General features: G+C 45.9%; 1 protein-coding gene across 1 annotated transcript in view; it reads left to right on the top strand.

Moving 5' to 3' along the window:
* Positions 1-2,110: 2,110 nt before the first annotated feature.
* The window catches only part of LOC137518870 (NPC intracellular cholesterol transporter 1-like), a 105,939-nt gene continuing 83,201 nt past the window's right edge, over positions 2,111-24,848 (top strand). The window contains exon 1 of the mRNA XM_068237260.1: positions 2,111-2,267. Within this exon, the coding sequence (XP_068093361.1) occupies positions 2,199-2,267 (69 nt within the window). The 5' untranslated portion in view covers positions 2,111-2,198. The remainder of the gene's footprint in view (positions 2,268-24,848) is intronic.

Below are 24,848 nucleotides of genomic sequence, written 5' to 3'. Positions count from 1 at the left end.
GTCCTGATCTGCTGAGGTAAGGAGTTCCAAAACGTAGGAGCAGCATGACAGCAGAGATGTGAGTTCTGAAGTTTAAATCCCCATCAATTATAACTCCCAGGCTACGCACATGATCAGAGCTGTGTAGATCCGTGCCTCCTATTCTCAGTGGTGAAGACAGCAAGTTGTTTTGTTGTCATGCGCTTCCCTCCGATCAGGACTTCAGTTTTGTCTGCATTTAGTTTCAGCCAGTTGTCACTCATCCATTGCTGTAGTTCGCCTAAGCAGGCGTTTATAGTTGGAGTTGGGTCTGTCACACCAGGCTTGAAGGAAATATATAGTTGGGTGTCATCAGCATAGCAGTGGTATGTCAGGCCATGTTTTGGGGTTAGTTTTCCAAGCGGTAACATGTAAATCCTGAAAAGCAGGGGAGAAAGGATTGAGCCCTGGGGCACCCCATACTTAAGTGGTACAGAAGTGAACAGGAAGGGCCCCAATATCATTATGTCCCAATATCATTGCATTACAATGCGGTGAAATCATATTCTAATCAGGGGCAAACCCAGGGTTTTCAAGTGGGGGATTCCTGAAAGATCTCCCTCAGCCACGCACCATACAGTATAATAATATGGTAGGAGATCATGCTGGGTACACATAATGCAATTTCCCATGCAACTGACAGGACCTGACAATTATTTCCTAAATGTCCGATCTGCTCCCGATCGACAATGGGTTCGATCAGGAGCAGTTTGGATACAGATAATAATGAGGACAGACGACATTGGTGATGAAAGGGAAAGTGAAGCTCATACCTGACTCTGTTGAGTTCCCCAGAGCTTCCGCATGCTATGTACACATGCTGCTGCTCCGCATGGTTGCCATCTCGTCCCTTTAAATACTGGCACATATGAATTATACATGCCTTGTGGCTAGTAGATGCAGTTTAAGCACTGATTATGTGTGAGTAACCCCAGAACCTGTATAACTTAGATGTGTCTGTATTTAAAGAGAACCCGAGGTGGCTTTGTATAACGTTAGTGGGGCACAGAGGCTGGTTGGGCACACTAACACCAGCCTCTGTTGCCCCATTGTGTGTGTCAAAGACCCCCCTGCTCGCCGCTATCCTCCCCGCAGTGCTGGCGACACGCAGCGCGTCGCCAGCACAATGTTTACCCTAGCGCTGTCTGTCAGCGCCGCTCCCCCGCCTCCTCCGCATCGCCGCTACCCGCCCTCGTCCCTTCCCTCCAATCAGCGTGAGGGAAGGGACGAGGGCGGGTAGCGGCGATGCGGAGGAGGCGGCGGAGCGGCGCTGACAGACAGCGCTAGGGTAAACATTGTGCTGGCGACACGCTGCGTGTCGCCAGCATTGCGGGGGTATAGCGGCGAGCAGGGGGGTCTTTGACACACACAATGGGGCAACAGAGGCTGGTGTTAGTGTGCCCAACCAGCCTCTGTGCCCCACTAACGTTATACAAAGCCACCTCGGGTTCTCTTTAAATCGATGAGGTGGCAACCCTAGCTCCATCCAAAGTCATCTGTAGCAGGGAAAGAAAGGGGGCGGTGCTGTGAGCTGCAGGATGCCTGCAGATATTCTGGTGTCTCAACTTGTGCCTGTCCTCAGATACTGCACCGGGATTGGTCTGAGGGGGGATTCTGGGCACCTGTAATCCCCCCCTGCGTTTGCCTATGCTAATGGAGCTACACATTGTTGCGTTTGCGGAATAACGCACAACATGAAGTGTGTTACTGGGTAAGGTGCATGGTCTTGGATGGGGTGCAAGCATGAGTCTTTGGACTGTATGCATTGCATTACACCAAGGATGTGCTACTTTTCCTCACTGCTGCGATCCTATTTTTAGGATGCACAAAGCAACTGCTATAGTGTGAAAGCATCCAGAAGGATACACATTCTGAATAATTGTTGCACAAATAATAAATAAACTTTATGAAAAACTACGGTCAAAGCTGTAGTCGTCTAATAAAGAACACGGTTCCTAATTATTTAAATCCCCCTGATCCCTGGCAGACTGGCTGCTTGCCCGCTAGATGGCGCTGCGCATATGTGAAGACGGGAAGAGGCGGAGCGCTGTGGGCTGAGCCGAATGTAATCATCATCTAGTGACTACAGGCTCCCCGTGTTGTGGTGACTAGGGAGCGGCTTCCGGCGCTTACTAACGGAGAGGTCCTTGTGCTGCACTGAGAGCTCTTCCTGCTGGACAATGTGCGGCGCCAACCTTCCCCGTGTGCTGCTATTCTGCCTGCTGACAGCCCTGTACCTGCCTGCAGAGGTGAGCCGAGTCCTACTCACTCTATAACTTGTACTGTGCCTGTCACACTGTATGTAACATTGTCCCACTCATTCTGTATGAAGCAGTGTCAATGGTTAATTTGCATATATTCAGCAGTGATGCTCTGGGAGACATCTCAAGCTCACTCCAACCTGAATTATCGCAAATTCTTTTTGTTTTAAGAAAGCAAACTTTTTTGTTGTCTTTCTGTATATAACAGTGTCCCACTCATTCTGTATGTGGCAGTGTCCCACTCATTCTGTATGTGGCAGTGTCCCACTCATTCTGTATGTGGCAGTGTCCCACTCATTCTGTATGTGGCAGTGTCCCACTCATTCTGTATGTGGCAGTGTCCCACTCATTCTGTATATAGCAGTGTCCCACTCATTCTGTATATAGCAGTGTCCCACTCATTCTGTATGTAGCAGTGTCCCACTCATTCTGTATGTGGCAGTGTCCCACTCATTCTGTATATGGGAGTGTCTCACTCATTCTGTATGTGGCAGTGTCCCACTCATTCTGTATGTGGCAGTGTCCCACTCATTCTGTATGTGGCATTGTCCCACTCATTCTGTATGTGGCATTGTCCCACTCATTCTGTATGTGGCATTGTCCCACTCATTCTGTATGTGGCAGTGCCCCACTCATTCTGTATGTGGCAGTGCCCCACTCATTCTGTATGTGGCAGTGCCCCACTCATTCTGTATATGGCATTGTCCCACTCATTCCGTATATGGCATTGTCCCACTCATTCCGTATATGGCATTGTCCCACTCATTCCGTATATGGCATTGTCCCACTCATTCCGTATATGGCATTGTCCCACTCATTCCGTATATGGCATTGTCCCACTCATTCCGTATATGGCATTGTCCCACTCATTCCGTATATGGCATTGTCCCACTCATTCCGTATATGGCATTGTCCCACTCATTCCGTATATGGCATTGTCCCACTCATTCCGTATATGGCATTGTCCCACTCATTCCGTATATGGCATTGTCCCACTCATTCCGTATATGGCATTGTCCCACTCATTCTGTATAAAGCATTGTCCCACTCATTCTGTATATAGCATTGTCCCACTCATTCTGTATATAGCATTGTCCCACTCATTCTGTATATAGCATTGTCCCACTCATTCTGTATATGGCATTGTCCCACTCATTCTGTATAAGGCATTGTCCCACTCATTCTGTATATAGCATTGTCCCACTCATTCTGTATATAGCAGTGCCCCACTCATTCTGTATATAGCATTGTCCCACTCATTCTGTATATAGCATTGTCCCACTCATTCTGTATATAGCAGTGCCCCACTCATTCTGTATATAGCAGTGCCCCACTCATTCTGTATATAGCAGTGCCCCACTCATTCTGTATATAGCAGTGTCCCACTTATTCTGTATATAGTAGTGTCCCACTCATTCTGTATATAGTAGTGTGCCACTCATTCTGTATATAGCATTGTCCCACTTATTATGTATATAGCAGTGTCCCACTCATTCTGTATGTGGCAGTGTCCCACTCATTCTGTATGTGGCAGTGTCCCACTCATTCTGTATGTGGCAGTGTCCCACTCATTCTGTATATAGCAGTGTCCCACTCATTCTGTATATAGCAGTGTCCCACTCATTCTGTATGAAGCAGTGTCCCACTCATTCTGTATGTGGCAGTGTCCCACTCATTCTGTATATGGGAGTGTCTCACTCATTCTGTATGTGGCAGTGTCCCACTCATTCTGTATGTGGCATTGTCCCACTCATTCTGTATGTGGCATTGTCCCACTCATTCTGTATGTGGCATTGTCCCACTCATTCTGTATGTGGCATTGTCCCACTCATTCTGTATGTGGCAGTGCCCCACTCATTCTGTATGTGGCAGTGCCCCACTCATTCTGTATGTGGCAGTGCCCCACTCATTCTGTATGTGGCAGTGTCCCACTCATTCCGTATATGGCATTGTCCCACTCATTCCGTATATGGCATTGTCCCACTCATTCCGTATATGGCATTGTCCCACTCATTCCGTATATGGCATTGTCCCACTCATTCCGTATATGGCATTGTCCCACTCATTCCGTATATGGCATTGTCCCACTCATTCCGTATAAAGCATTGTCCCACTCATTCTGTATAAAGCATTGTCCCACTCATTCTGTATATAGCATTGTCCCACTCATTCTGTATATAGCATTGTCCCACTCATTCTGTATATAGCATTGTCCCACTCATTCTGTATATAGCATTGTCCCACTCATTCTGTATATGGCATTGTCCCACTCATTCTGTATATGGCATTGTCCCACTCATTCTGTATATGGCATTGTCCCACTCATTCTGTATATGGCATTGTCCCACTCATTCTGTATATGGCATTGTCCCACTCATTCTGTATATAGCAGTGCCCCACTCATTCTGTATATAGCAGTGCCCCACTCATTCTGTATATAGCAGTGCCCCACTCATTCTGTATATAGCAGTGTCCCACTTATTCTGTATATAGTAGTGTCCCACTCATTCTGTATATAGTAGTGTCCCACTTATTATGTATATAGCATTGTCCCACTCATTCTGTATATAGCAGTGTCCCACTTATTATGTATATAGCAGTGTCCCAGTCATGCTGTATTTGGCATTGCCCCACATGTTCTGGGTGAACCTCTCTCTCACACATTCTGTTTGTACCAATGTCCCTGTGACACTGTATGTGGCATTCTGTATGTGGCAGTGTCCCACTCATTCTGTATGTGGCAGTGTCCCACTCATTCTGTATGTGGCAGTGTCCCACTCATTCTGTATGTGGCAGTGTCCCACTCATTCTGTATGTGGCAGTGTCCCACTCATTCTGTATGTGGCAGTGTCCCACTCATTCTGTATGTGGCAGTGTCCCACTCATTCTGTATGTGGCAGTGTCCCACTCATTCTGTATGTGGCAGTGTCCCACTCATTCTGTATGTGGCAGTGTCCCACTCATTCTGTATGTGGCATTGTCCCACTCATTCCGTATGTGGCATTGTCCCACTCATTCCGTATGTGGCATTGTCCCACTCATTCCGTATGTGGCATTGTCCCACTCATTCCGTATGTGGCATTGTCCCACTCATTCCGTATGTGGCATTGTCCCACTCATTCTGTATATAGCAGTGCCCCACTCATTCCGTATATGGCATTGTCCCACTCATTCCGTATATGGCATTGTCCCACTCATTCCGTATGTGGCATTGTCCCACTCATTCCGTATGTGGCATTGTCCCACTCATTCCGTATGTGGCATTGTCCCACTCATTCCGTATGTGGCATTGTCCCACTCATTCTGTATATAGCAGTGCCCCACTCATTCCGTATATGGCATTGTCCCACTCATTCCGTATATAGCATTGTCCCACTCATTCCGTATATAGCATTGTCCCACTTATTCTGTATATAGCATTGTCCCACTCATTCTGTATATAGCATTGTCCCACTTATTATGTATATAGCATTGTCCCACTCATTCTGTATATAGCAGTGTCCCACTTATTATGTATATAGCAGTGTCCCAGTCATGCTGTATTTGGCATTGCCCCACATGTTCTGGGTGAACCTCTCTCTCACACATTCTGTTTGTACCAATGTCCCTGTGACACTGTATGTGGCATTGTCCTGGTCACACTGTATGTGGCATTGTCACAGTGACCCGTTACTCATTCTGTATGTAACCGTGTCCCACTCATTCTGTATGTGGCATTGTCCCACTCATTATGTACCGGTATGTGGCAGTGTCACACTAATTCTGTATCTGGCAGTGTCCCACTCATTCTGTATGTGGCAGTGTCACACTAATTCTGTATGTGACATTGTCCCACTAATTCTGTATGTGACATTGTCCCACTAATTCTGTATGTGACATTGTCCCACTCATTCTGTATGTGACATTGTCCCACTCATTCTGTATGTGGCATTGTCCCACTCATTCTGTATGTGGCAGTGTCCCACTCATTCTGTATGTGGCATTGTCCCGCTCATTCTGTATGTGGCATTGTCCCACTCATTATGTACCGGTATGTGGCATTGTCCCGCTCATTCTGTATGTGGCAGTGTCAATGGTTAATTTGCATGTATTCAGCAATGTGGCAGTGTCCCACTCATTCTGTATGTGGCAGTGTCCCACTCATTCTGTATGTGGCAGTGTCCCACTCATTCTGTATGTGGCATTGTCCCACTCATTCTGTATGTGGCATTGTCCCACTCATTCTGTATGTGGCATTGTCCCACTCATTCTGTATGTGGCAGTGTCCCACTCATTCTGTATGTGGCAGTGTCCCACTCATTCTGTATGTGGCAGTGTCCCACTCATTCTGTATGTGGCAGTGTCCCACTCATTCTGTATGTGGCAGTGTCCCACTCATTCTGTATGTGGCAGTGTCCCACTCATTCTGTATGTGGCAGTGTCCCACTCATTCTGTATGTGGCAGTGTCCCACTCATTCTGTATGTGGCAGTGTCCCACTCATTCTGTATCTGGCAGTGTCCCACTCATTCTGTATGTGGCAGTGTCACACTCATTCTGTATGTGACATTGTCCCACTAATTCTGTATGTGACATTGTCCCACTAATTCTGTATGTGACATTGTCCCACTCATTCTGTATGTGACATTGTCCCACTCATTCTGTATGTGGCATTGTCCCACTCATTCTGTATGTGGCATTGTCCCACTCATTCTGTATGTGGCAGTGTCCCACTCATTCTGTATGTGGCAGTGTCCCACTCATTCTGTATGTGGCATTGTCCCGCTCATTCTGTATGTGGCATTGTCCCACTCATTATGTACCGGTATGTGGCATTGTCCCGCTCATTCTGTATGAAGCAGTGTCAATGGTTAATTTGCATGTATTCAGCAATGTGGCAGTGTCCCACTCATTCTGTATGTGGCAGTGTCCCACTCATTCTGTATGTGGCAGTGTCCCACTCATTCTGTATGTGGCAGTGTCCCACTCATTCTGTATGTGGCAGTGTCCCACTCATTCTGTATGTGGCATTGTCCCACTCATTCTGTATGTGGCAGTGTCCCACTCATTCTGTATGTGGCAGTGTCCCACTCATTCTGTATGTGGCAGTGTCCCACTCATTCTGTATGTGGCAGTGTCCCACTCATTCTGTATGTGGCAGTGTCCCACTCATTCTGTATGTGGCAGTGTCCCACTCATTCTGTATGTGGCAGTGTCCCACTCATTCTGTATGTGGCAGTGTCCCACTCATTCTGTATGTGGCAGTGTCCCACTCATTCTGTATGTGGCAGTGTCCCACTCATTCTGTATATAGCAGTGTCCCAGTCATGCTGTATTTGGCATTGCCCCACATGTTCTGGTTGAACCTCTCTCTCACACATTCTGTTTGTACCAATGTCCCTGTGACACTGTATGTGGCATTGTCACAGTTACCCTGTTTTTAGCATTGCCCCTTTCGCACACAATGTGGCATTGTCCCAGTTACCCTATAAGTAGCATTGTCCTGGTCACACTGTATCCACATGGCATTGTCCCAGACACATTGTATGTGTAGCAATGTCCCGGACACACTGTATATGGCATTGTCCCGGTCACATGGTATATAGCATTGTCCTGGTCACCCTGTTTGTAGCTTTGTCCTGGTCACACTTTATGTGGCATTGTCATGGTCACCCATTTTGTACTTTTCTAGTCACAGTGCATGTAGGATTTGCCCAGTCACCCTGTTTGTAGTATTGTTCTGGCCACTCAGTTTCATTGTCCTCATCACACTGTATGTAGTGCTAAACATCTGTATTTTGAATGCCAACTCTTACATAATACACTTGTTTGCCAATGGCACAGCCATGTCAGAGTTCTAGTTAATACTTCAAGGGGTTGGAGGAAGTCTCAGGTAAGGCTGGGTTCACACTCATCACTTTTTCTCTGCGTTTCTGCACAGGAAAACTGAGAAGTAATATAAAGGTAGCCATACGCTGGTCGATAGCCACCAGATCGACCAACAGATAGATCCTTCTCTGATCGAATCTGATCAGAGAGCGATCTATTGGCTGCCCATACACTGTACACAGATTTTGAATCGATTTCAGCATGAAATTGATTCAAAACCTGTGAAGCCGCCGATGTCCTCACCTGCCTCGCTGCTGCCAGGCCTCCCCTCATTCGGACTCCCCCGGCCAGCAGCAATAATGTCACCTGTCCGCCGCCACGAGTCCCCCGGGATCCGTGCTGTCACTTCTTTGTCCTCTTCGCTTCCTGGCCCGTCCTGTGGCAAGCCAAAGTTCAAACAGTAGAGGGCGCTCTCCTGTTTGATCTTTGACTTGTCACAGGATGAGGCAGGAAATGAAGAAGACTAACAGACAAAACTAATAGACAAGGGTGGATCCAGCCTAAGTAGATCAGCATGAATTATTTTTCGCTCATGTATCTTTTAAGATAAATGGCCTAATTATTTAGATTATTTTCTGCTCGCAGACAAAGGGCTTGATTCACAAAGTGGTGCAAAGTGTTTGCACGCCTGTGAAAAGCCCTTTATCACGCCTAAACTCAGTTTAGGCGTGATAAGAAGAAACTCGCGCGATCTCCCGCGCGCAAAGTTTTGCGCGTGTAGCGCACCGTGCTTCGCGCGCAGCGTCCATTGAGCCCTATGGGACTTTGCGCGCGCAGCGCGGTGCGCTACGCACGCAAAACTTTGCGCGCGGGAGCTTCGCGCGAAGAGCAGCACAAATCGGTGATAACTCCGCTTTGCACAGCTTATCACGCCTGAAGTCTTTTAGGCGTGATAACTGAGTTATCACCGCTTTGTGAATCAGGGCCAAAGGGTGAAACATACACAACATACCCACACATACTTCAGAGAGGCCTCTCTGTTCCGCCTGCCTAACTACTGCCACTAACATATATCTAAAAAATCTAAAAGTCTTTTAAGGGCATTTATATTCAATCTATTGTCATATTGTTCATTTCTGGTAAATGAGTCTGATGGTCTTCAATGTTAAAAAGTCTTTCCAGTTCAAGAGTGTAGTTTCCTGTATAAATGGATTACATTCAGACCAGCGATATTGATACACTCACGTATCAATATCGCTGGTCTGAATGTAATCCATTTATACAGGAAACTACACTCTTGAACTGGAAAGACTTTTTAGCATTGAAGACCATCAGACTCATTTACCAGAAATGAACAATATGACAATAGATTGAATATAAATCCCCTTAAAAGACTTTTAGATTTTTTAGATATATGTTAGTGGCAGTAGTTAGGCAGGCGGAACAGAGAGGCCTCTCTGAAGTATGTGTGAGTGTTGAAAGCGTGTGGAGAGTGATTAAATTCTTTCTTTTTATATGTCTAATAAACTGCTATAGAATTTTTAGCGCGTGCCAGTGTTATACACAAATTTGAATTCTATATTTTGAGGGTTTAGGGATTCCCTCCACGGGTCACGCAGCTTATCATTTAGGATTCTAATATCCAGCGCCAGATAGTGTTGTATTTATAGTATATACACAACATACCATCAATACTTTCGGTGGGTTGCACTATATATGCTGCATTGTGCATCCTGAAAAAAAGGATTGAAATGCAACAGTCATGTAAAGTCACTTCTTAGCCTGCTGCTGCGATACGATTTGTACAGTGCAGCATAGAGTCCATAGACTATAGGCTTGTTGCATATGCGCCACTCTGTAACTCACTGTATGCTGCATGTTATTCCGTCGCAAATCGTTGCACCACACAATTACCAGTGGGAAAGGCCCGTCCATTGCGTTGAGGTGCGACAGACGGGCCTTGTACTTGTGCGGTGCATTGATTTCTGATGGAATAACATGCAGCATACAGCGTGTTACAGGGCAGCGACACATACGCCACAAGCTTAAAGTGTACCAGAGACTAGAAGCGTCTCTGGTACATTACTTACCTGGGGCTTCCTTAAGCGCAGTTCGCTCCCAGGGATAGGAACGTGCCTAGCCCGGGCCGCGCATGTGTGATGGAGCACGACTCGGCAAGGCTTTCGGGGACAATGCGGGTGTCAGGAGTCATCCAGGGAGACGGCGAGGGACGAGCAGCCCTAACACAGAGGTGCCAAGCATCATCGTGACTAAACGCTGTGTATTGCTCCTATCCTTTATTGCCTGAAGAAGCGGGTTTTTTTCCCGTGAAACGTGTTGCGACTCTTTACTGGGAGTAATTGAATAAATTGTGTATATGTTTTGAAAATTTACAGCCTTGTGGTCTGTTTATGGTTGGCCGGTCCACCACCGCAACCAGAACAATTTTAAACGTTTTAGCTATTTTTATCCTTCCGGCGCCTATGTACACCTTTGCACATCCAGAAGTCCACCCTTGGTGGAAGGGTGATCTACCCTACAGTTTCCTTCTATCCACAGAGAGCGACGTTTTAATCCTGAGTGGGGACAGGCTTGTACTCCCCACCTGCCTGAACAGTGGTTGCTTTGGAGGCAACCCTGGTTTGAGTATAATACTTGCACGTCATAATAATCTCCACCCCCTACTAATACATACTACACTATATTGGGCTCTCGGTCTTCTATCTTTTTATATTGGACTTAAGGAAGCCCCAGGTAAGTACGGAACCTGAGACTCTTCTCGTCTCACTTTAAAGTCTATGACCACTATGCTGCACTGTAGGGTGAATGTCTCACTGGCAAAAAATCCAACCCAGCTTTCTGATGAATTGGTCCTCTTTTCCAAAGTTACTGTCCAATAATACTGTTAAAGCGGACCAGAGCTCTGAACTTCCTCTCTAAAAGATATGCGACAGCATCATAACATTTAAAGAAAAAAATTTCTTTGTTACAGCTGATACAAATCCTGCAGTAAATCTGCAGAGTCTTCTTCCTGCTTTCATGGAAGGAGACCTAGGGTTAACATCACATGTTTACAAATTAGCTGCTCTACCAAGGCCCCAGCTGACACAGCTGAAAAATCAAATTACAGTTATGATTAGTCACAGTTGAGGGGGACTTAGACTGGCTAAACTCTCTAAATACATATAGGGCTTGAATCACAAACCCGTGCTAACTGTTAGCAGGGGAAGTGCCGCTCGCAGACATTTGCGCGTGCAAAGTCCCGCAATCGCGGACATTTGCGCATGATAACGCAGACTTTTGCACGCGATCAGCCGCCGATCTGTTCCTTCTGTCCTATGCAAGGGTTTAGTCCACTTTAAGAATTATTTGTTTTTGTTTTTTGGGGGTATTAATTGATCAACATAAAGATAGTCTCACATTTTTCAACTTCCAGACAGAATCGAAACGCAAACACATCATTGAACAATTATGCTGTAAAAATATACATCCAATTTTAACTTTAATTCGGGAGAGTGAGGCCCAGTTCACATGGACGTTAAATGCCATGTTTGTCGCTCAAGCACTGTCCATTTAAATAAATGGATAGCGCCTTTTTAAACGTCCGCACAAACTCTGCACTCTGTCACATAGTCTTGTTTCGTCCTGGATGCTACGGAGTCAAAAACGCAACGCCACTAACGAACAAAGTGCTGCCAAGCACTTTCTGCTCACTTCAATATGTGAAGGAGAGAGAAGAGGCACTGCTCCTGCTGGGGTTATCTTTAGTCAGCGGTTAGCACAGACATAGACATGCAGTTTGGATGACAGCCATATTCCGTATACAACGCTTCTTCAGAGGCTACCAGTTCTGCCTTTCTGAGAGCACGCTCCTGCGGCTACATATCCGGTTCAGATCCTGTGCCATATCCTAGCTGCATCTGAAGCCAGTGCTTTTGATCCTCTACTGCTTTCTGCTCACTTGCAAGGAAGCTTTTGGCATCAGCTAAACAGGACGTGCCCGAGGGCTTGTATGAACCAGCCCTTATTAAGGTAGATGTTTTGTTGGATGTTCAGACTGCAGAAAGATGAGATTAATTTGTGTGGGTCTAGCATTGGGATAGGTTCTCATGGCATCTGACAGGTGGTTTATTGCCTTTTAGGCCCCGTTCACACTGCACGCGTTTCCAGCCGCGTTTTGGAAACTCGTGCAGGTGGCCGACACGCACGACATCAGACATTGCATAGAGTGCAATGTCTGATGTTTACACTGCATGCGTTCCGGACCTGTGTGGTCCGGGAACGCATGCTGCACGCATTTTTTGTAAAAACGCGTGGCTGTCCCATTCACTTTTTAGTGATGGGATCAGCCACGCAACGCACACAAACGCGGATGGCGTGCGTTCGTACACGTTGCGGTCCGCACGCGTACCGCACGCATGGCCATCCGCGTTTGTGATGTGATCGGAGCCCTGCGTGGCTCTTCGTAGTGTTCCTGTGCAGCTATACCAGTGGAACCCAGTCTAGGCTGACAATTTTGAAGCATGGTAACTTAACAGGTGCTCAACACCAGATATCTATCATCCACAACTGCTCATGCGAATTCCCACACTCTTCTGCACTGGAAAGACTGTAGGCTGCTGTGGATCGATGGTTGTGTATACTGTGCAGTTCAGTCATCTGTCTTTCCCATTTCATGTCTTCATAGCTTCACCTGACTGTTCTGCTTCATTCGTTTCTTTGTGGGTCAGCCAGATTTACATCTGTGTATAAACCTATTGACTTTAGTTTACAAAAAAGTCTTTGTTCTTTATACCAATACATATTCTATAAAAAGCTTAACATAAAACATACAGCAAGCAATAAATATGAAGAATTACTTAACCAGGAGTTCTGATGTGAGGGCTATTTAAGGCCTCTTTTCCATGGAAACAGGCCTCTTTTCCAGTTGAACAGTGTGCTCAGCAAGCAGTTACCAGGCAGCAGTGAGCAGTTACCAGGCAGCAGCGAGCAGTTGTGAGAGTTTGAGAGGCATTTCGCTGCCTATCAACTGTCTGTGGAAAAGAGGCCTAAAGGATGTCAGAGGCCTATTTATGAGCTGTTTTTGAATTTACCACTCCTGCCTCCAGTTTCTAAGCAACTAATTGGAGAAAATAATGTTTTTATTGATCTGATATTTTCACCTGGTATTTCCAGAAAGATGCTAACTTTGAGCAGCTATTTATAAAGTGGCAACATTTTTTCCTGGCTTAAGTGCCTCCACTTTAACAATGGCAAAGTAATTGGCATTGCATGATAGTCTATGATCACAGTGGTGCATTGCGGTTTGGCTTAACTGTCGCATTGTAACACGCCTTTCCACACTGCAATGCACCACCTATGTGCCGTTAACAGTGCGGTAAAATGGCATGTGGCATCCCAATGCAATGCATGCAGTGCGTTACCTCAAAACATGGAATAGTGAAACATACTTTTCATTGACTGTATGCTTCACTGTGAAGTCTAATCAGACTTTAGTTGCAAGCTGCTTGATCCAGATTCTACTGCAGCCAAAAAGATTAGCAGGACTGACAGGCAACTGGTGTGGTTTAAGGCTGGTTTCACACCAGGACGTTACGTGGTCCCGCTAGCCAATCAGCGGCCGCTCCAAGAAGAAAACACTGCAAGTGCAGTGAATATTAAGTAGCCATGTGCCTGGCTACGTAGCAGCCTCTCCCCGCCTCCTCTCCGCCCCCAAAATAAAAAAAACCCACCCGTACTGAGCATGTGCAAACAGTCTAACGCGGCTTCGCCGCATGTAAAGTACTGCATGCAGTACGTTATCAGGACGTGCTGCGTTACAATGTAATGCAACGTGGGCACTGTGAACAGCCCATTGATTTTTCATTGCTGTGCGGTGGGGTGCGTTACAGGCTGCTCTAACGTGCGCCTGTAACGTCCCACTGTAAAACCAGCCTAAAGGACGACTGAACTGAGAAGTATATAGAGACTGCCATATTAATTTCCTATTCAACAATACTAGTTACCAGTTGCCTGGCAGCCCTACTGATGTATTTTGCTGCAGTAGTGTCTGAATCACACCAGGAACAAGCATATGTCAGCTCTGACAATCATGTTTGAAACACCTGATCTACTGCATGCTTGTTCAGTGTCTATGGCTTAAAGTATTAGAGGCAGAGGATTGGCAGCATAGCCAGGCATTTCTTAAAGGGAACCAGAGATGAACGATTCACACAAAATAAACATATCAGTTGATAGCTTGTAAAGAATAAATGCTCTACCTGATAATTTCGCCACTCTGGTGTGCCTTTTTGAGTGTTTTTTTTATCCATTATTGCTCCAGGAAATATCCAATATGGCCGCCGGCTCATACCTGTTCTGCTTCCGGGTTATGAATTGTTCTGGATGTGCTGTCTAGCCTCTGAGAGTATAGACAAGCAGGGCTGCTGCAGCCTTTCATCAGGTATTGTTTACCAAGATGGCGCCTGGATAGGTAGCCACGGCCACAGGGGCTCTGGCTAGTAACCACTTTTTTACTCACTTTCCCAGCCTGGTCCTCTGGTCTAGCCGCCTCCTGGCTCACCCAAGGGAAGCCCAACAAATTGAGATGTCTGGCAACTCCAGCACAAGCCCAGTCCCGACTTACTAAGCGGGGCGACTCCAATTCCAGCAGCGGCCATGAGAGCTCCAGCAGCGGCCATGTGCTCTTCCACCGGTACTCTTCCATTGCTCCTCTGCACTCTGCAGCAGCAGACCCCAGGATATCGGATCAGTGGCGGCTTGCAGTCCAATCTCGGCCGGTGACGCACGACTTCGGCTCCAGCGGCGGCTTCTCCGTACCACGTGGGAGAAGCTCCGACCCAATGACGGCTCTGATCAGGACACCACCGCTACCCCCTCATGGCGCCGTTTTGGGGAGATCACTTCAGGTCATGCCACTCTACCGCCGACCGCCATCCAGGACACTCCGTCGCTCAGCCTCTTGCTGCACAACACTCCTGCTGCCGATGTGGGCCTGTGCTGGGGAGTTGGGGGCTGAGTAACGCCACCATCGGTGGCCTTGTTCTGCCGCTGACCGCGGGAGTCAACCTCACGCCGCCCGGCTTCACCATTGCAGCTGCTGCTGCAGCTCTCCAACCGTCCTTGTCACCCTGCCGGCCAATTCACTGCGGGCCCGCTCATGGAGGTCGCAGCGGCGTTCCCATCGGGCCGGTCCCATGAATTTTTTTGCCTGCAAATGCCGCATGCCCTGGCACCCATGCTACCGATTCTGCCCCTGGCTGCTCTGATGGAGTCTGCACCAACACGGACCTTCTGCCTAGGAATGGGGTATGCAAGACCGGGACAGTTATTACCATCCCCCAGGGGACTCTTGGACTCACTGGCTACCACTTTTTTTTTTCTTTTTTTTTTTTTTTTTCTTTTCCTATTATCTTTTTTATTTCTTTGACCTCTCTCTTCCATCTTCTTGTTCAATAGCATACTGCGGGGCGTCCAAATGTGCTGCAGAGCAGTTGAGCACCACACAAAGATTGCGGCAGCTCCGCTCAACATAGCACCAGACGGTCCCCCTATATGACTACTATGTGTATTTTCATCTGTATTTTCACCTGCATTCTCATCTGTGTACTTGTTACTGTACCATCGCCAACCCTGTATGTGCCAAAAATAATTCCGGGTACAACCCCCGTTGTACTTGGCGAAATAAAGTATTCTGTATTCTGTATTTCATCTGTCTGCTTTCAATTATTATTCTGGAATGCTGTGTGGCTGCTTGTAGGAAGTGTCTCTCATAGAAATGAAACTGCATACAGTAGATAATGACTGGCTGCACACTGCACACAGATACACTTGTGTGTGTCAGAGCTTCTTTCTTGGCAGCAACAGCCCCTCCCATGTCAACAGCTCTGAGTATGAAATCTGAGCCAAGAGGGGGAAGGCTTGGGCTTGAAAAGACTCCACAGAAGAGTGACTCAGCTATAATGATTCCAGGTCAAACCTCGACTGAATAGTCAGTGGATTCTTATCACAGTTGATAACAGATAACAGACACATACACTGGTCGATTTGCCATCAGATTCGACCAACAGATAGATCCCTCTCTGATCGAATCTGATCAGAGAGGGATCGTATGGCTACCTTTACTGCAAACCGATTGTGAACCGATTTCAGCCTGAAACCGTTCACAATCTGTTGTGGTGGTGGTGCTGCCGCCGCTCCCCCCCGCCCGCATGCCCGCATACATTACCTGCTCCGCCGGCGCGACTCCAGTCCCCAGGTCTCCGCTGTCTTCTCCGCTCTGGTCTCCAGGTCCAGCATGCTTTACTTCTTCCTGCCTGGCAGGAGGAACTGAAGCATGCCGGAGACCAGCGCGGACACGGAGCAACGGTGACCGGGGGTTGTCGCGCCGGCGGAGCAGGTAATGTATTGCCGCTCTATTGCGTCGGTCATCGGGCACTCGAACGCCGCTTGCGACGCGCTCCCTACCCGCGGGCGATCGCCGGTAATTTTCCGCATGGAGCAATCAACTGGATCGGACGAAATGGATCGAAATTCGGCGTGTAGCGCGAACGATTGGCAGCAGATTCGATCCCAGTGATCGAATCTGCTGTCGAAACTGCGGCAAATCGGGCCAGTGTATGGCCAGCTTAAAACTAAAAGCAGGGTAGGTGTTTACTGTCATGTTTCCACTGATAAATGTAATAAAATACATGAGGGTGCTTCGTCTCTGGTTCTCTTTTAAAGGAAAGAAATATGGCAGCCTCCATATCCCTCTCAGTTCAGATGTCTTTTAAAGTCACTGATGCAATGAACAGCAGCCCTCCTTACCTACCTACTGACAATCAAGAACAGCAATATCCTAATTGCGTCAAATGTGTGTTTTATTTTGATGAGCTTTAAAGCTGTATACAGCCATTAACAGTAGATAAAAGTGGAGCCAAGGAAATTGGTCTCCACCTATTATTGTTATTCTGTCCCTGGATCTCTGTGCTGGTGTATACACAGATGAATGGTTAATACTGTACTGTATTGTGCTCGGCTCACACTAGGTACACTGCTGCTTTGCAGAATAGAAGTTGGCAAGTTGCATGTACTGTGCACAAACCCAGCCAACACAATTTTGCACTGCCATGGAACCTTGGAGTGGTAATACATATCTGCACGGTATAGATATACTGCCACTTTGTTCAACTGTGAAAAGTATGAGGTTTATTGCTACTTCCCCTGAGCTCCAGATAACATGGGGTATTTATACACACAGATGATGATTGCACAGCTTAATCATAAAGATCAGGTGTTAGGTGACCGTTATCATATCCTATGTTTGTAGGTACTTCTGGTGCCTGTCACCCTTGACTTCCTCATCTATGAGACTGGTATCCATCCCTAATACTCAACAACAAAAATAGTTTTAAGTACATAACTAGAATCTAGGATGTTTCTAGCTGTCCCACCAAAATAATCAGTAATTGCTTTGTGATCCGCCATGATGGATTGTAAAACGACAAGCGGTGAATGAGATTATTTTGTTCCTTTGCACTGCTTACTTGTTCATCTCCTGTTCATCCTCATTAACCATAAAATAGCACATGTGGCTCAGCTACAGTGAGTCTGTAACACATACATTTCCTGAACAATCAATTACCGAACATAAGTGCAAGATAAATGATAGCAGGTGTACAAGGCTTTATGCTAGGTACACACCATACAAATTTCTGTAAGATTTTCTGTTAAGGTGGCCATACACTGGTCGATTTATCATCAGATCGACCAACAGATAGATCCCTCTCTGGTCGAATCTGATCTGAGAGGGATCGTATGGTTGCCTTTACTGCAAACAGATTGTGAATCGATTTCAGCATAAAAACCGATCACAATATGTGAAGCTGCCACCCCCCCCCCCCCCCCCACCCACCGGCGCGAGTCCACCGCTCTCCTCTTCTCCGCGCTTGGCTCCAGCTTCACCGAACTTCCTGTCCGGGAGAAGTTTAAACAGTAGAGGGCGCTCTACTGTTTAAACTTCCTGCCGGGACAGGAAGTTCAGTGAAGCCAGCCGGACTCTGAGCCCAGCGCAGAGAAGAGGAGAGCGGGGACTCGCTCCGGCTGGATCAAGTAATGTATTGCCGCTGTATGGTGTCGGTCGTCGGGCATTTGAACGCCGCTATCGACGCACTCTCGACCCGCCGATGATCGAGCAAAATCTTCTGCACGGACGGAACCACGGGAATCAACAGGAACGATGGATTTCGGATGGAAATCGATCGTTCTGTCAGCGTTTGCGCAACGATTTCACAGCAGATTCGATCACAGTGATCGAATCTGCTGTATATCGGCGGGAAAATCGTTAGGTGTATGGGCCCCTTTAGATTTACCTGCCAGATGGATAATTTCCAACATGTTGGAAATTATCTAACCATCTATCTGCCTAGCAATTAGGCATTGTTCTACTCAGCAGGAGATAACTAGAAGACAGTGCACCAGAGATAATGACCAGTCTCTACAGAAAATAATCTAACACCAAAATCAGAACATTGTATGGTGTGTACTAGGCATTAAGCCCCGTCTACACAAAGCGATCCGGCGGCTCGATTAGCCGCTGGATCGCCTCTTCCGCATCCCCGCGTGTACCCGCCGCGTCCCCGCTCGCCCGCACGTGCGTCGGATTCGATCCCCCGCTCGTCCCTGTCGGCGCTGCTTATCTTCCGCTCGATTCCCTGCCATTGTCCCCTCGTGGGGAACAAGCAGGGAATCGGCGGTGGCGAAATCCGACCTGACGGATCTTATCAATCTGGCCGCATCAGCTTAAAGCCTCATCTACACGAGGCGATGTGACTTATCAATCGAGCCGCTGATGCGGCTCAATTGATAAGATCCGTCAGGTCGGATTTCGCCACCGCAGATTCCCTGCTCGTTCCCCACGAGGGGACAATGGCAGGGAATCGAGCGGAAGATAAGCAGGGACGAGCGGGGGATCGAATCCGACGCACGCACGGGCGAGCGGAGACCCAGCGGGTATGCGCGGGGATGCGGAAGTGACGATCTGGCGGCTAATCGAGCCGCCATATTGCTTCGTGTAGATGGAGCTTAAGACCTAGATGTTTGTGCAGAGACTGTTTCAGGATGACTCACTGGTGGCATGTGACTTGGTTAAGTATGTACATATGGTAAGGTCTGCCATTACCATGGTTGACTTTCCCAAAAATTAGGTTACAACTATTCCGTAACCTTGCTTGCATTTTTTACGTTAGGTGTACAGTTATAGCGAACAACAAATGAGCCGTTTCTATGCGGAATCTCGGCCCGTATGCGTTCTCTAAAAACGGCTAGGAACGCTCATAGTCTGAACGGGGCCTCAGAATATGGAACTAGTGATCAGCAAATATGTTCTTTTTCGTTTCACCACAACTTTTGCAGAAATGGCATAGATTTGTACGAATTAGATATTTTTGAAAATTTGTGGACATGAGAAAGCTATTTTTCACCAAGTGCATGGAGAGCTATAAATATATATGAGTAAGCACATTTTTCTAACACAGATGAGTATATTTCTGAAAACAACCCAAAGACGTGAAATGGTTTAAAAAAGTCAAAGGTAGATGTGTAAGCCAACAAAAAGAGAGGTTTACAAGATCTGTCCAGTACTTTTTCTGTTGAGGAGCACACTGAACTAAAGCTCCGTACATACACTCAATCACAGTCGCTATAAAACAAGTGATCACCGTCGGTTTGGGACAAACCAGCATTGCCAGAACATGTTTGCATTCACTGACGGCACAACGATGGTCTGCTAATCTGGGTAGCATAAGCACTAAAATGAGGACCCGGAAGTGCGTAACTAGTTACACTTTGAATGGAGCGATTGTTTGTTATCACTTGCATCAAATGACTAACACTGATTATTGTTCAAAGCAATCTGTCTACATGGAGAATAATCGCAGCCTTTTACCCTAGTTGGGACACTTTTTTTTAATTTTATTTTTTTTAATACAATTCTCTCCCGTCCTTCCTTGTACCTGAGCAACAGCTGTCAAGCGTTTGTACGGAGTCTGTTGCCCAGATGTTCAATAAAGCAGGGATTTTTTATTTTTTTTGTTTGTTTGTCATGCACCAGTTTTGATTGATCACCCTTGCAGTACATTTTTATGGTGGATTGGTTTGAACTAGCTTCCACTTATTTATAGGATGGAAGCAGTTCTGCTAGAGCTAGTCTTGTGGTGACATCTTCCACAAGAAAAGTAGCTGCTGTGCCATCAGACCACTTCCCATGCTCTGCTGTGTAATCACTGTGCAGTTGTGTAAGAACAGCCCCCTCAGGATGGGTATGTGAAGACGTGATATACAAATGGGGATTATAAAGTTACATGCAAGGATGTTTGTATAGAAGAGATGCAGGCTGCTCTGTGGAAAGTGCATTAGCAGTTGGTTTGGCATTCGATGAACAGACCCGCTGGCTAAATAGGAAATGAATATGTTTAGTTCAGCTTACTGTCATGTGCCTGGCAGTCACTGCTGACTATTTAAGATTTGCAGCTCACTGGAACAGTGATTGTGCCTAGTCACAGCTTTCTCTCTTGTTGTCCAAAAGCTGACATCAAATAGGACATGTGCACGGCACATCTGTAACGGTTATCTGTGTTTTCTCCATTTATACAATCCATTTATCAAAATAAGGGACCTTGATGGGACATGTAACATGAAGAGATAAACCTGTGTATATACAGTCCCAGTATTACTTGGAATTACTTGGAACTAACCTGTGTTTGTTTTTGTTTTGTCACTTTAAGGATTGAGAATCCAGGGCACTAAATAACTGATAACTAATTAGGGGTCATAAAACTTCTGTATGACTCAGAAGAGATTTTTACCTCACTTCTTCTCAGAAACATAATGACCAAAACAAATATGTACTTTATATACAGTACTTCTACGTGTGCCAACCTTTTTATGCCAAAATTATGAGTTATAAAATGGGGCGGGGGGGAAGGTGAGCTCATCCATGAGTGAATATTACTTGTGTGTAGGTTTGGTGGAGGACCATAGCCATGTACGTTTTTTATTTATTTTTATTTTTTTGCATGGAATATATTAAAATTATCTGATGGCTGACTTCCTGTAGTTACTACTTTCCCCCAGAGTGGGCGGTTCTTCTTCAGCATAGAGCTGATCTCCTCCTAACCCCACCCACTCTTTTTTTTGTCTGCTGAAACTCACTCCTAGCACACACTAGGCTTTTCTTGGCTGAGGCAGCTTGTCAGAGCCATTTTGGCGGAGACGAGAACTAGTGTAAAGGTGTTTCCCAAGGTCGCTTTAAAAAGTAACCTGAAGTAATATGGAGGCTGTCCTTTTCATTCGCTTATAAAAATGCCAGTTGCCTCGCCTGGTTGTCATCATCCTGGGCTTTAGTTGAGTCACGCCCGGAACAAGCATAACAGAGTCACACCAGAGTCAAAGCATCTGATCTGCATGTTCATTCTGAGTCACTGACTTAAAAAGTATTGGAGGCAGAGCATCAGCACAGACATCGGGCAACTGGCATTGTTTATATAAGGTGAGAGCAGCCTTTGTATATTCCTCTCACTTCTTCAGTGACAGTTGAAAGCAGGGCTGTAGAGTCGGAGCAATTTTTGGGTGCCTGGAGTCGGAGTCAGTCGGGAAAAAATGCACCAACTCCGACTCCTAATGAATTTAGACTGTAATTAAAATAGAAAATATGATAAAATGTTCTATTTCTCAGATAATAGTCATCATAAATAATTTATATATACAGAAAGAGCTGTGCTTAGTCTACAAAAATGAAATAAACCAATCAAAATTAGTTACTTGTGCTGCTTCAATAAAGCAGTCCCCGTATTTTTAAAGTCAGATATACACATCTGATTGTGGCTGTATATATGATGTGTACACAGGAATCTCTTATATATACTAAATAACATCTATGCTGTAAGAATAAAGCCTGTTGTGTAGATGTGTCACTAATAGAGATGGTCAACGAGATGGAAATAATTCCGCATTGATGCTGGTTTATGCAAATGTATTCACTCCCTTTGCTCATGAAATCAAATAATTTGATATGATGTTAAAATTTGATTTGGTGACTACGAATTAAAGGGTACCTGAGACGGATGAAAAGAAAAGGTTTATACATACCTGGGGCTTCCTCCAGCTTCCTTCAGGCTAATCAGTCCCTCGCTGTCCACCTCCACCACCTGGATCTTCTGCTATGAGTCCCGGTAATTCAGCCAGTCAGCGCAGTCCGGCTGCGTGCCGCACCCACAGCCAGGAGCATTCTGCTCCTGCGCAATAGTGCTGCGCAGGCGTAGTACGCTGGACCCATAGCCAAAGATCCAGGTGGCGGAGGAGGACAACGAGGGACTGATTAGCCTGAAGGGGGCTGGAGGAAGCCCCATGTATTTATAAAACTTTAATTTCATCTGTCTCAGGTTTACTTTGATACACAGTAGTACTATACTCTACATATGCACTCCCCACAGAGCTGCAGGGAATCCACTGAGAATGTTGTGCACATAGACAACACCTCTGTGTTCAATCACCCATAAACCTGGTTCAGATTGTGCATGAAGAATGTGTAATAGAGGAAGAATCCCCTCATTCCCCTGCAGAGTACCTGCACATCACTCTTACATGTACCCCCAGTTCAATTGCCTAGGCCCTGATAGACGTTCTTTGTTCCCGTCTGTACCTTCTACAAGTACTGTTACCAAGGACTAGTGTCAGTCTATGTGTAAAAGTATTAGAGGCAAAAGATCAGCCGGCTAGCCAGGTAAATGGTATTGTTTAAAAGGGAATAAATATGGAAGCCTCCATATCCCTCTCACTTCATTTGTACTTTAAAAGTCCTAAGTGTTGGCAGTTAAGAAATGCATTTCATGTTACATACTTTCAATCAACAAAATTGTAATGTGCAAATTAGAGGAGTCGGAATCGGTGGATTCCTAACCTGAGGAGTCAGTCGGTGGATTTTTGTACCGACTCCACAGCCCTGGTTGAAAGCAGAGTCAATTGGTTTCCTCCTTAAAGTGAACCTCCAAACTAAAAATCTACTCAGCAGAACTAAAAAGGCTTGGTGTTTCTTTAACAGTTTCACAGCGTCAGAAGTTTGTTTTTCTTACCAAAACGTTATTTTTAGCTGCATTTTAAAGAGACTCCGTAACAAAAATTGCATCCTGTTTTTTATCATCCTACAAGTTCCAAAAGCTATTCTAATGTGTTCTTGCTTACTGCAGCACTTTCTGCTATCACAGTCTCTGTAATAAATCAATGTATCTTTCCCCTGTCAGACTGGTCAGCTTGTGTCTGGAAGGCTGCCAAGTTCTTCAGTGTTGTGGTTCTGCTATGAACTTCCCCTTTCCAGGCCCCTCTATACACACTGCCTGTGTATTATTTAGATTAGGGCAGCTTCTCTCTTCTCTTTTATCTTTTACAAGCTGGATAAATTGTCCTCTGAGCTGGCTGGGCTTTCACATACTGAGGAAATTCAGACAAGGGCAAAGCTGTTTGCAGGAAGAAAAGAGCAGCCTGAAACTTCAGTGCATGAGAGATGCAGAGGGAAAGAAACACACAATGATCTCTTGAGATTCAAAAGGAAGGGTGTATACAGCCTGCTTGTGTATGAATGTATTTTCTATGTGTGGACATACTGTACATCAACCTACTTCCTGTTTTGGTGGCCATTTTGTTTGTTTATAAACAAACTTTTTAAAACTGTTTTTAACCACTTTTAATGCGGCGGGGAGCGGCGAAATTGTGACAGAGGGTAATAGGAGATGTCCCCTAACGCGCTGGTATGTTTACTTTTGTGCGATTTTAACAATACAGATTCTCTTTAAGCTGTGCTCCACCCATCAAAGATAAAAAGCCCGGGCTTTTTTTTCCCCTGATGCTGTGCAGAGCATGATGGGATTTCCTATGTTGTTGTTCACGTTGCCTAGCAAGTGGGAGAGGTGCTCAGGACACAGGACAGTTGTAACTGTGTCTCATGCTCCCTGTCACCTCCTTTCAACCAAAAAGATGGCTGCCATCATGAAATCAAACATTTGCCTGTTCTTTTAAAACCGGGTGGGTAGCGATTATATTACCTATCTATTTTAATTAACATAATTAATGTAACTTAATGACAGTATGTTTGTTTAGGTTGAAGTTCCTCTTTAACCCTCCTGACAGAAGCTGCTCTGTTATGCACCATATGTCATCCCTCCTCCCCTCACCATAGCAACAGACAGGGCTGTGGAGTCGGTACAAAAATCTTCCGACTCCAACTCCGACTCCTCAGTTTCTGAAACTACGACTCTAACTCCGGATACCCAAAATTGCTCAGACTCCGACTCCTCGACTCCGACTCCTTAGTCTAATACTTTAACAGGGCTGTGGATTTTGTACAAAAATCATGCGACTCCGACTCCTCAGTTTCTGAAACTACGACTCCAACTCCGACTCCGGGTGCCCAAAATTGCCCCGACTCTGACTCCTCGACTCCGACTCCACAGCCCTGGCAACAGATGTGTTGCATTAGTTGAGCAAGGCATCTGTACAAATATCAAATTGTCACTTCAGGGATTGAGTCTGATCACTTTGGGCAACAAGCATTGTGCGCATGTATGCATCATAGACAGGGGCGTAAGACTGCTGCTTCTTATTACTACAGTTCAAGCCACATAGGCCTCAATTCACTAAGCTTTATTGAACGTTTGATAATTTACCTCATGGGTAAAATGTAATTTTGAATTCACTGTGTTCTAGATTTATTGAAAATTTTTTCGATAAA

The sequence above is a fragment of the Hyperolius riggenbachi genome, chromosome 5 (genome assembly GCF_040937935.1).
Source record: "Hyperolius riggenbachi isolate aHypRig1 chromosome 5, aHypRig1.pri, whole genome shotgun sequence".
Lineage (NCBI taxonomy): Eukaryota > Metazoa > Chordata > Amphibia > Anura > Hyperoliidae > Hyperolius > Hyperolius riggenbachi.
The sequence above is the reverse complement of the archived record's forward strand: the minus strand, read 5'-3'. Positions and strand labels throughout refer to the sequence as shown.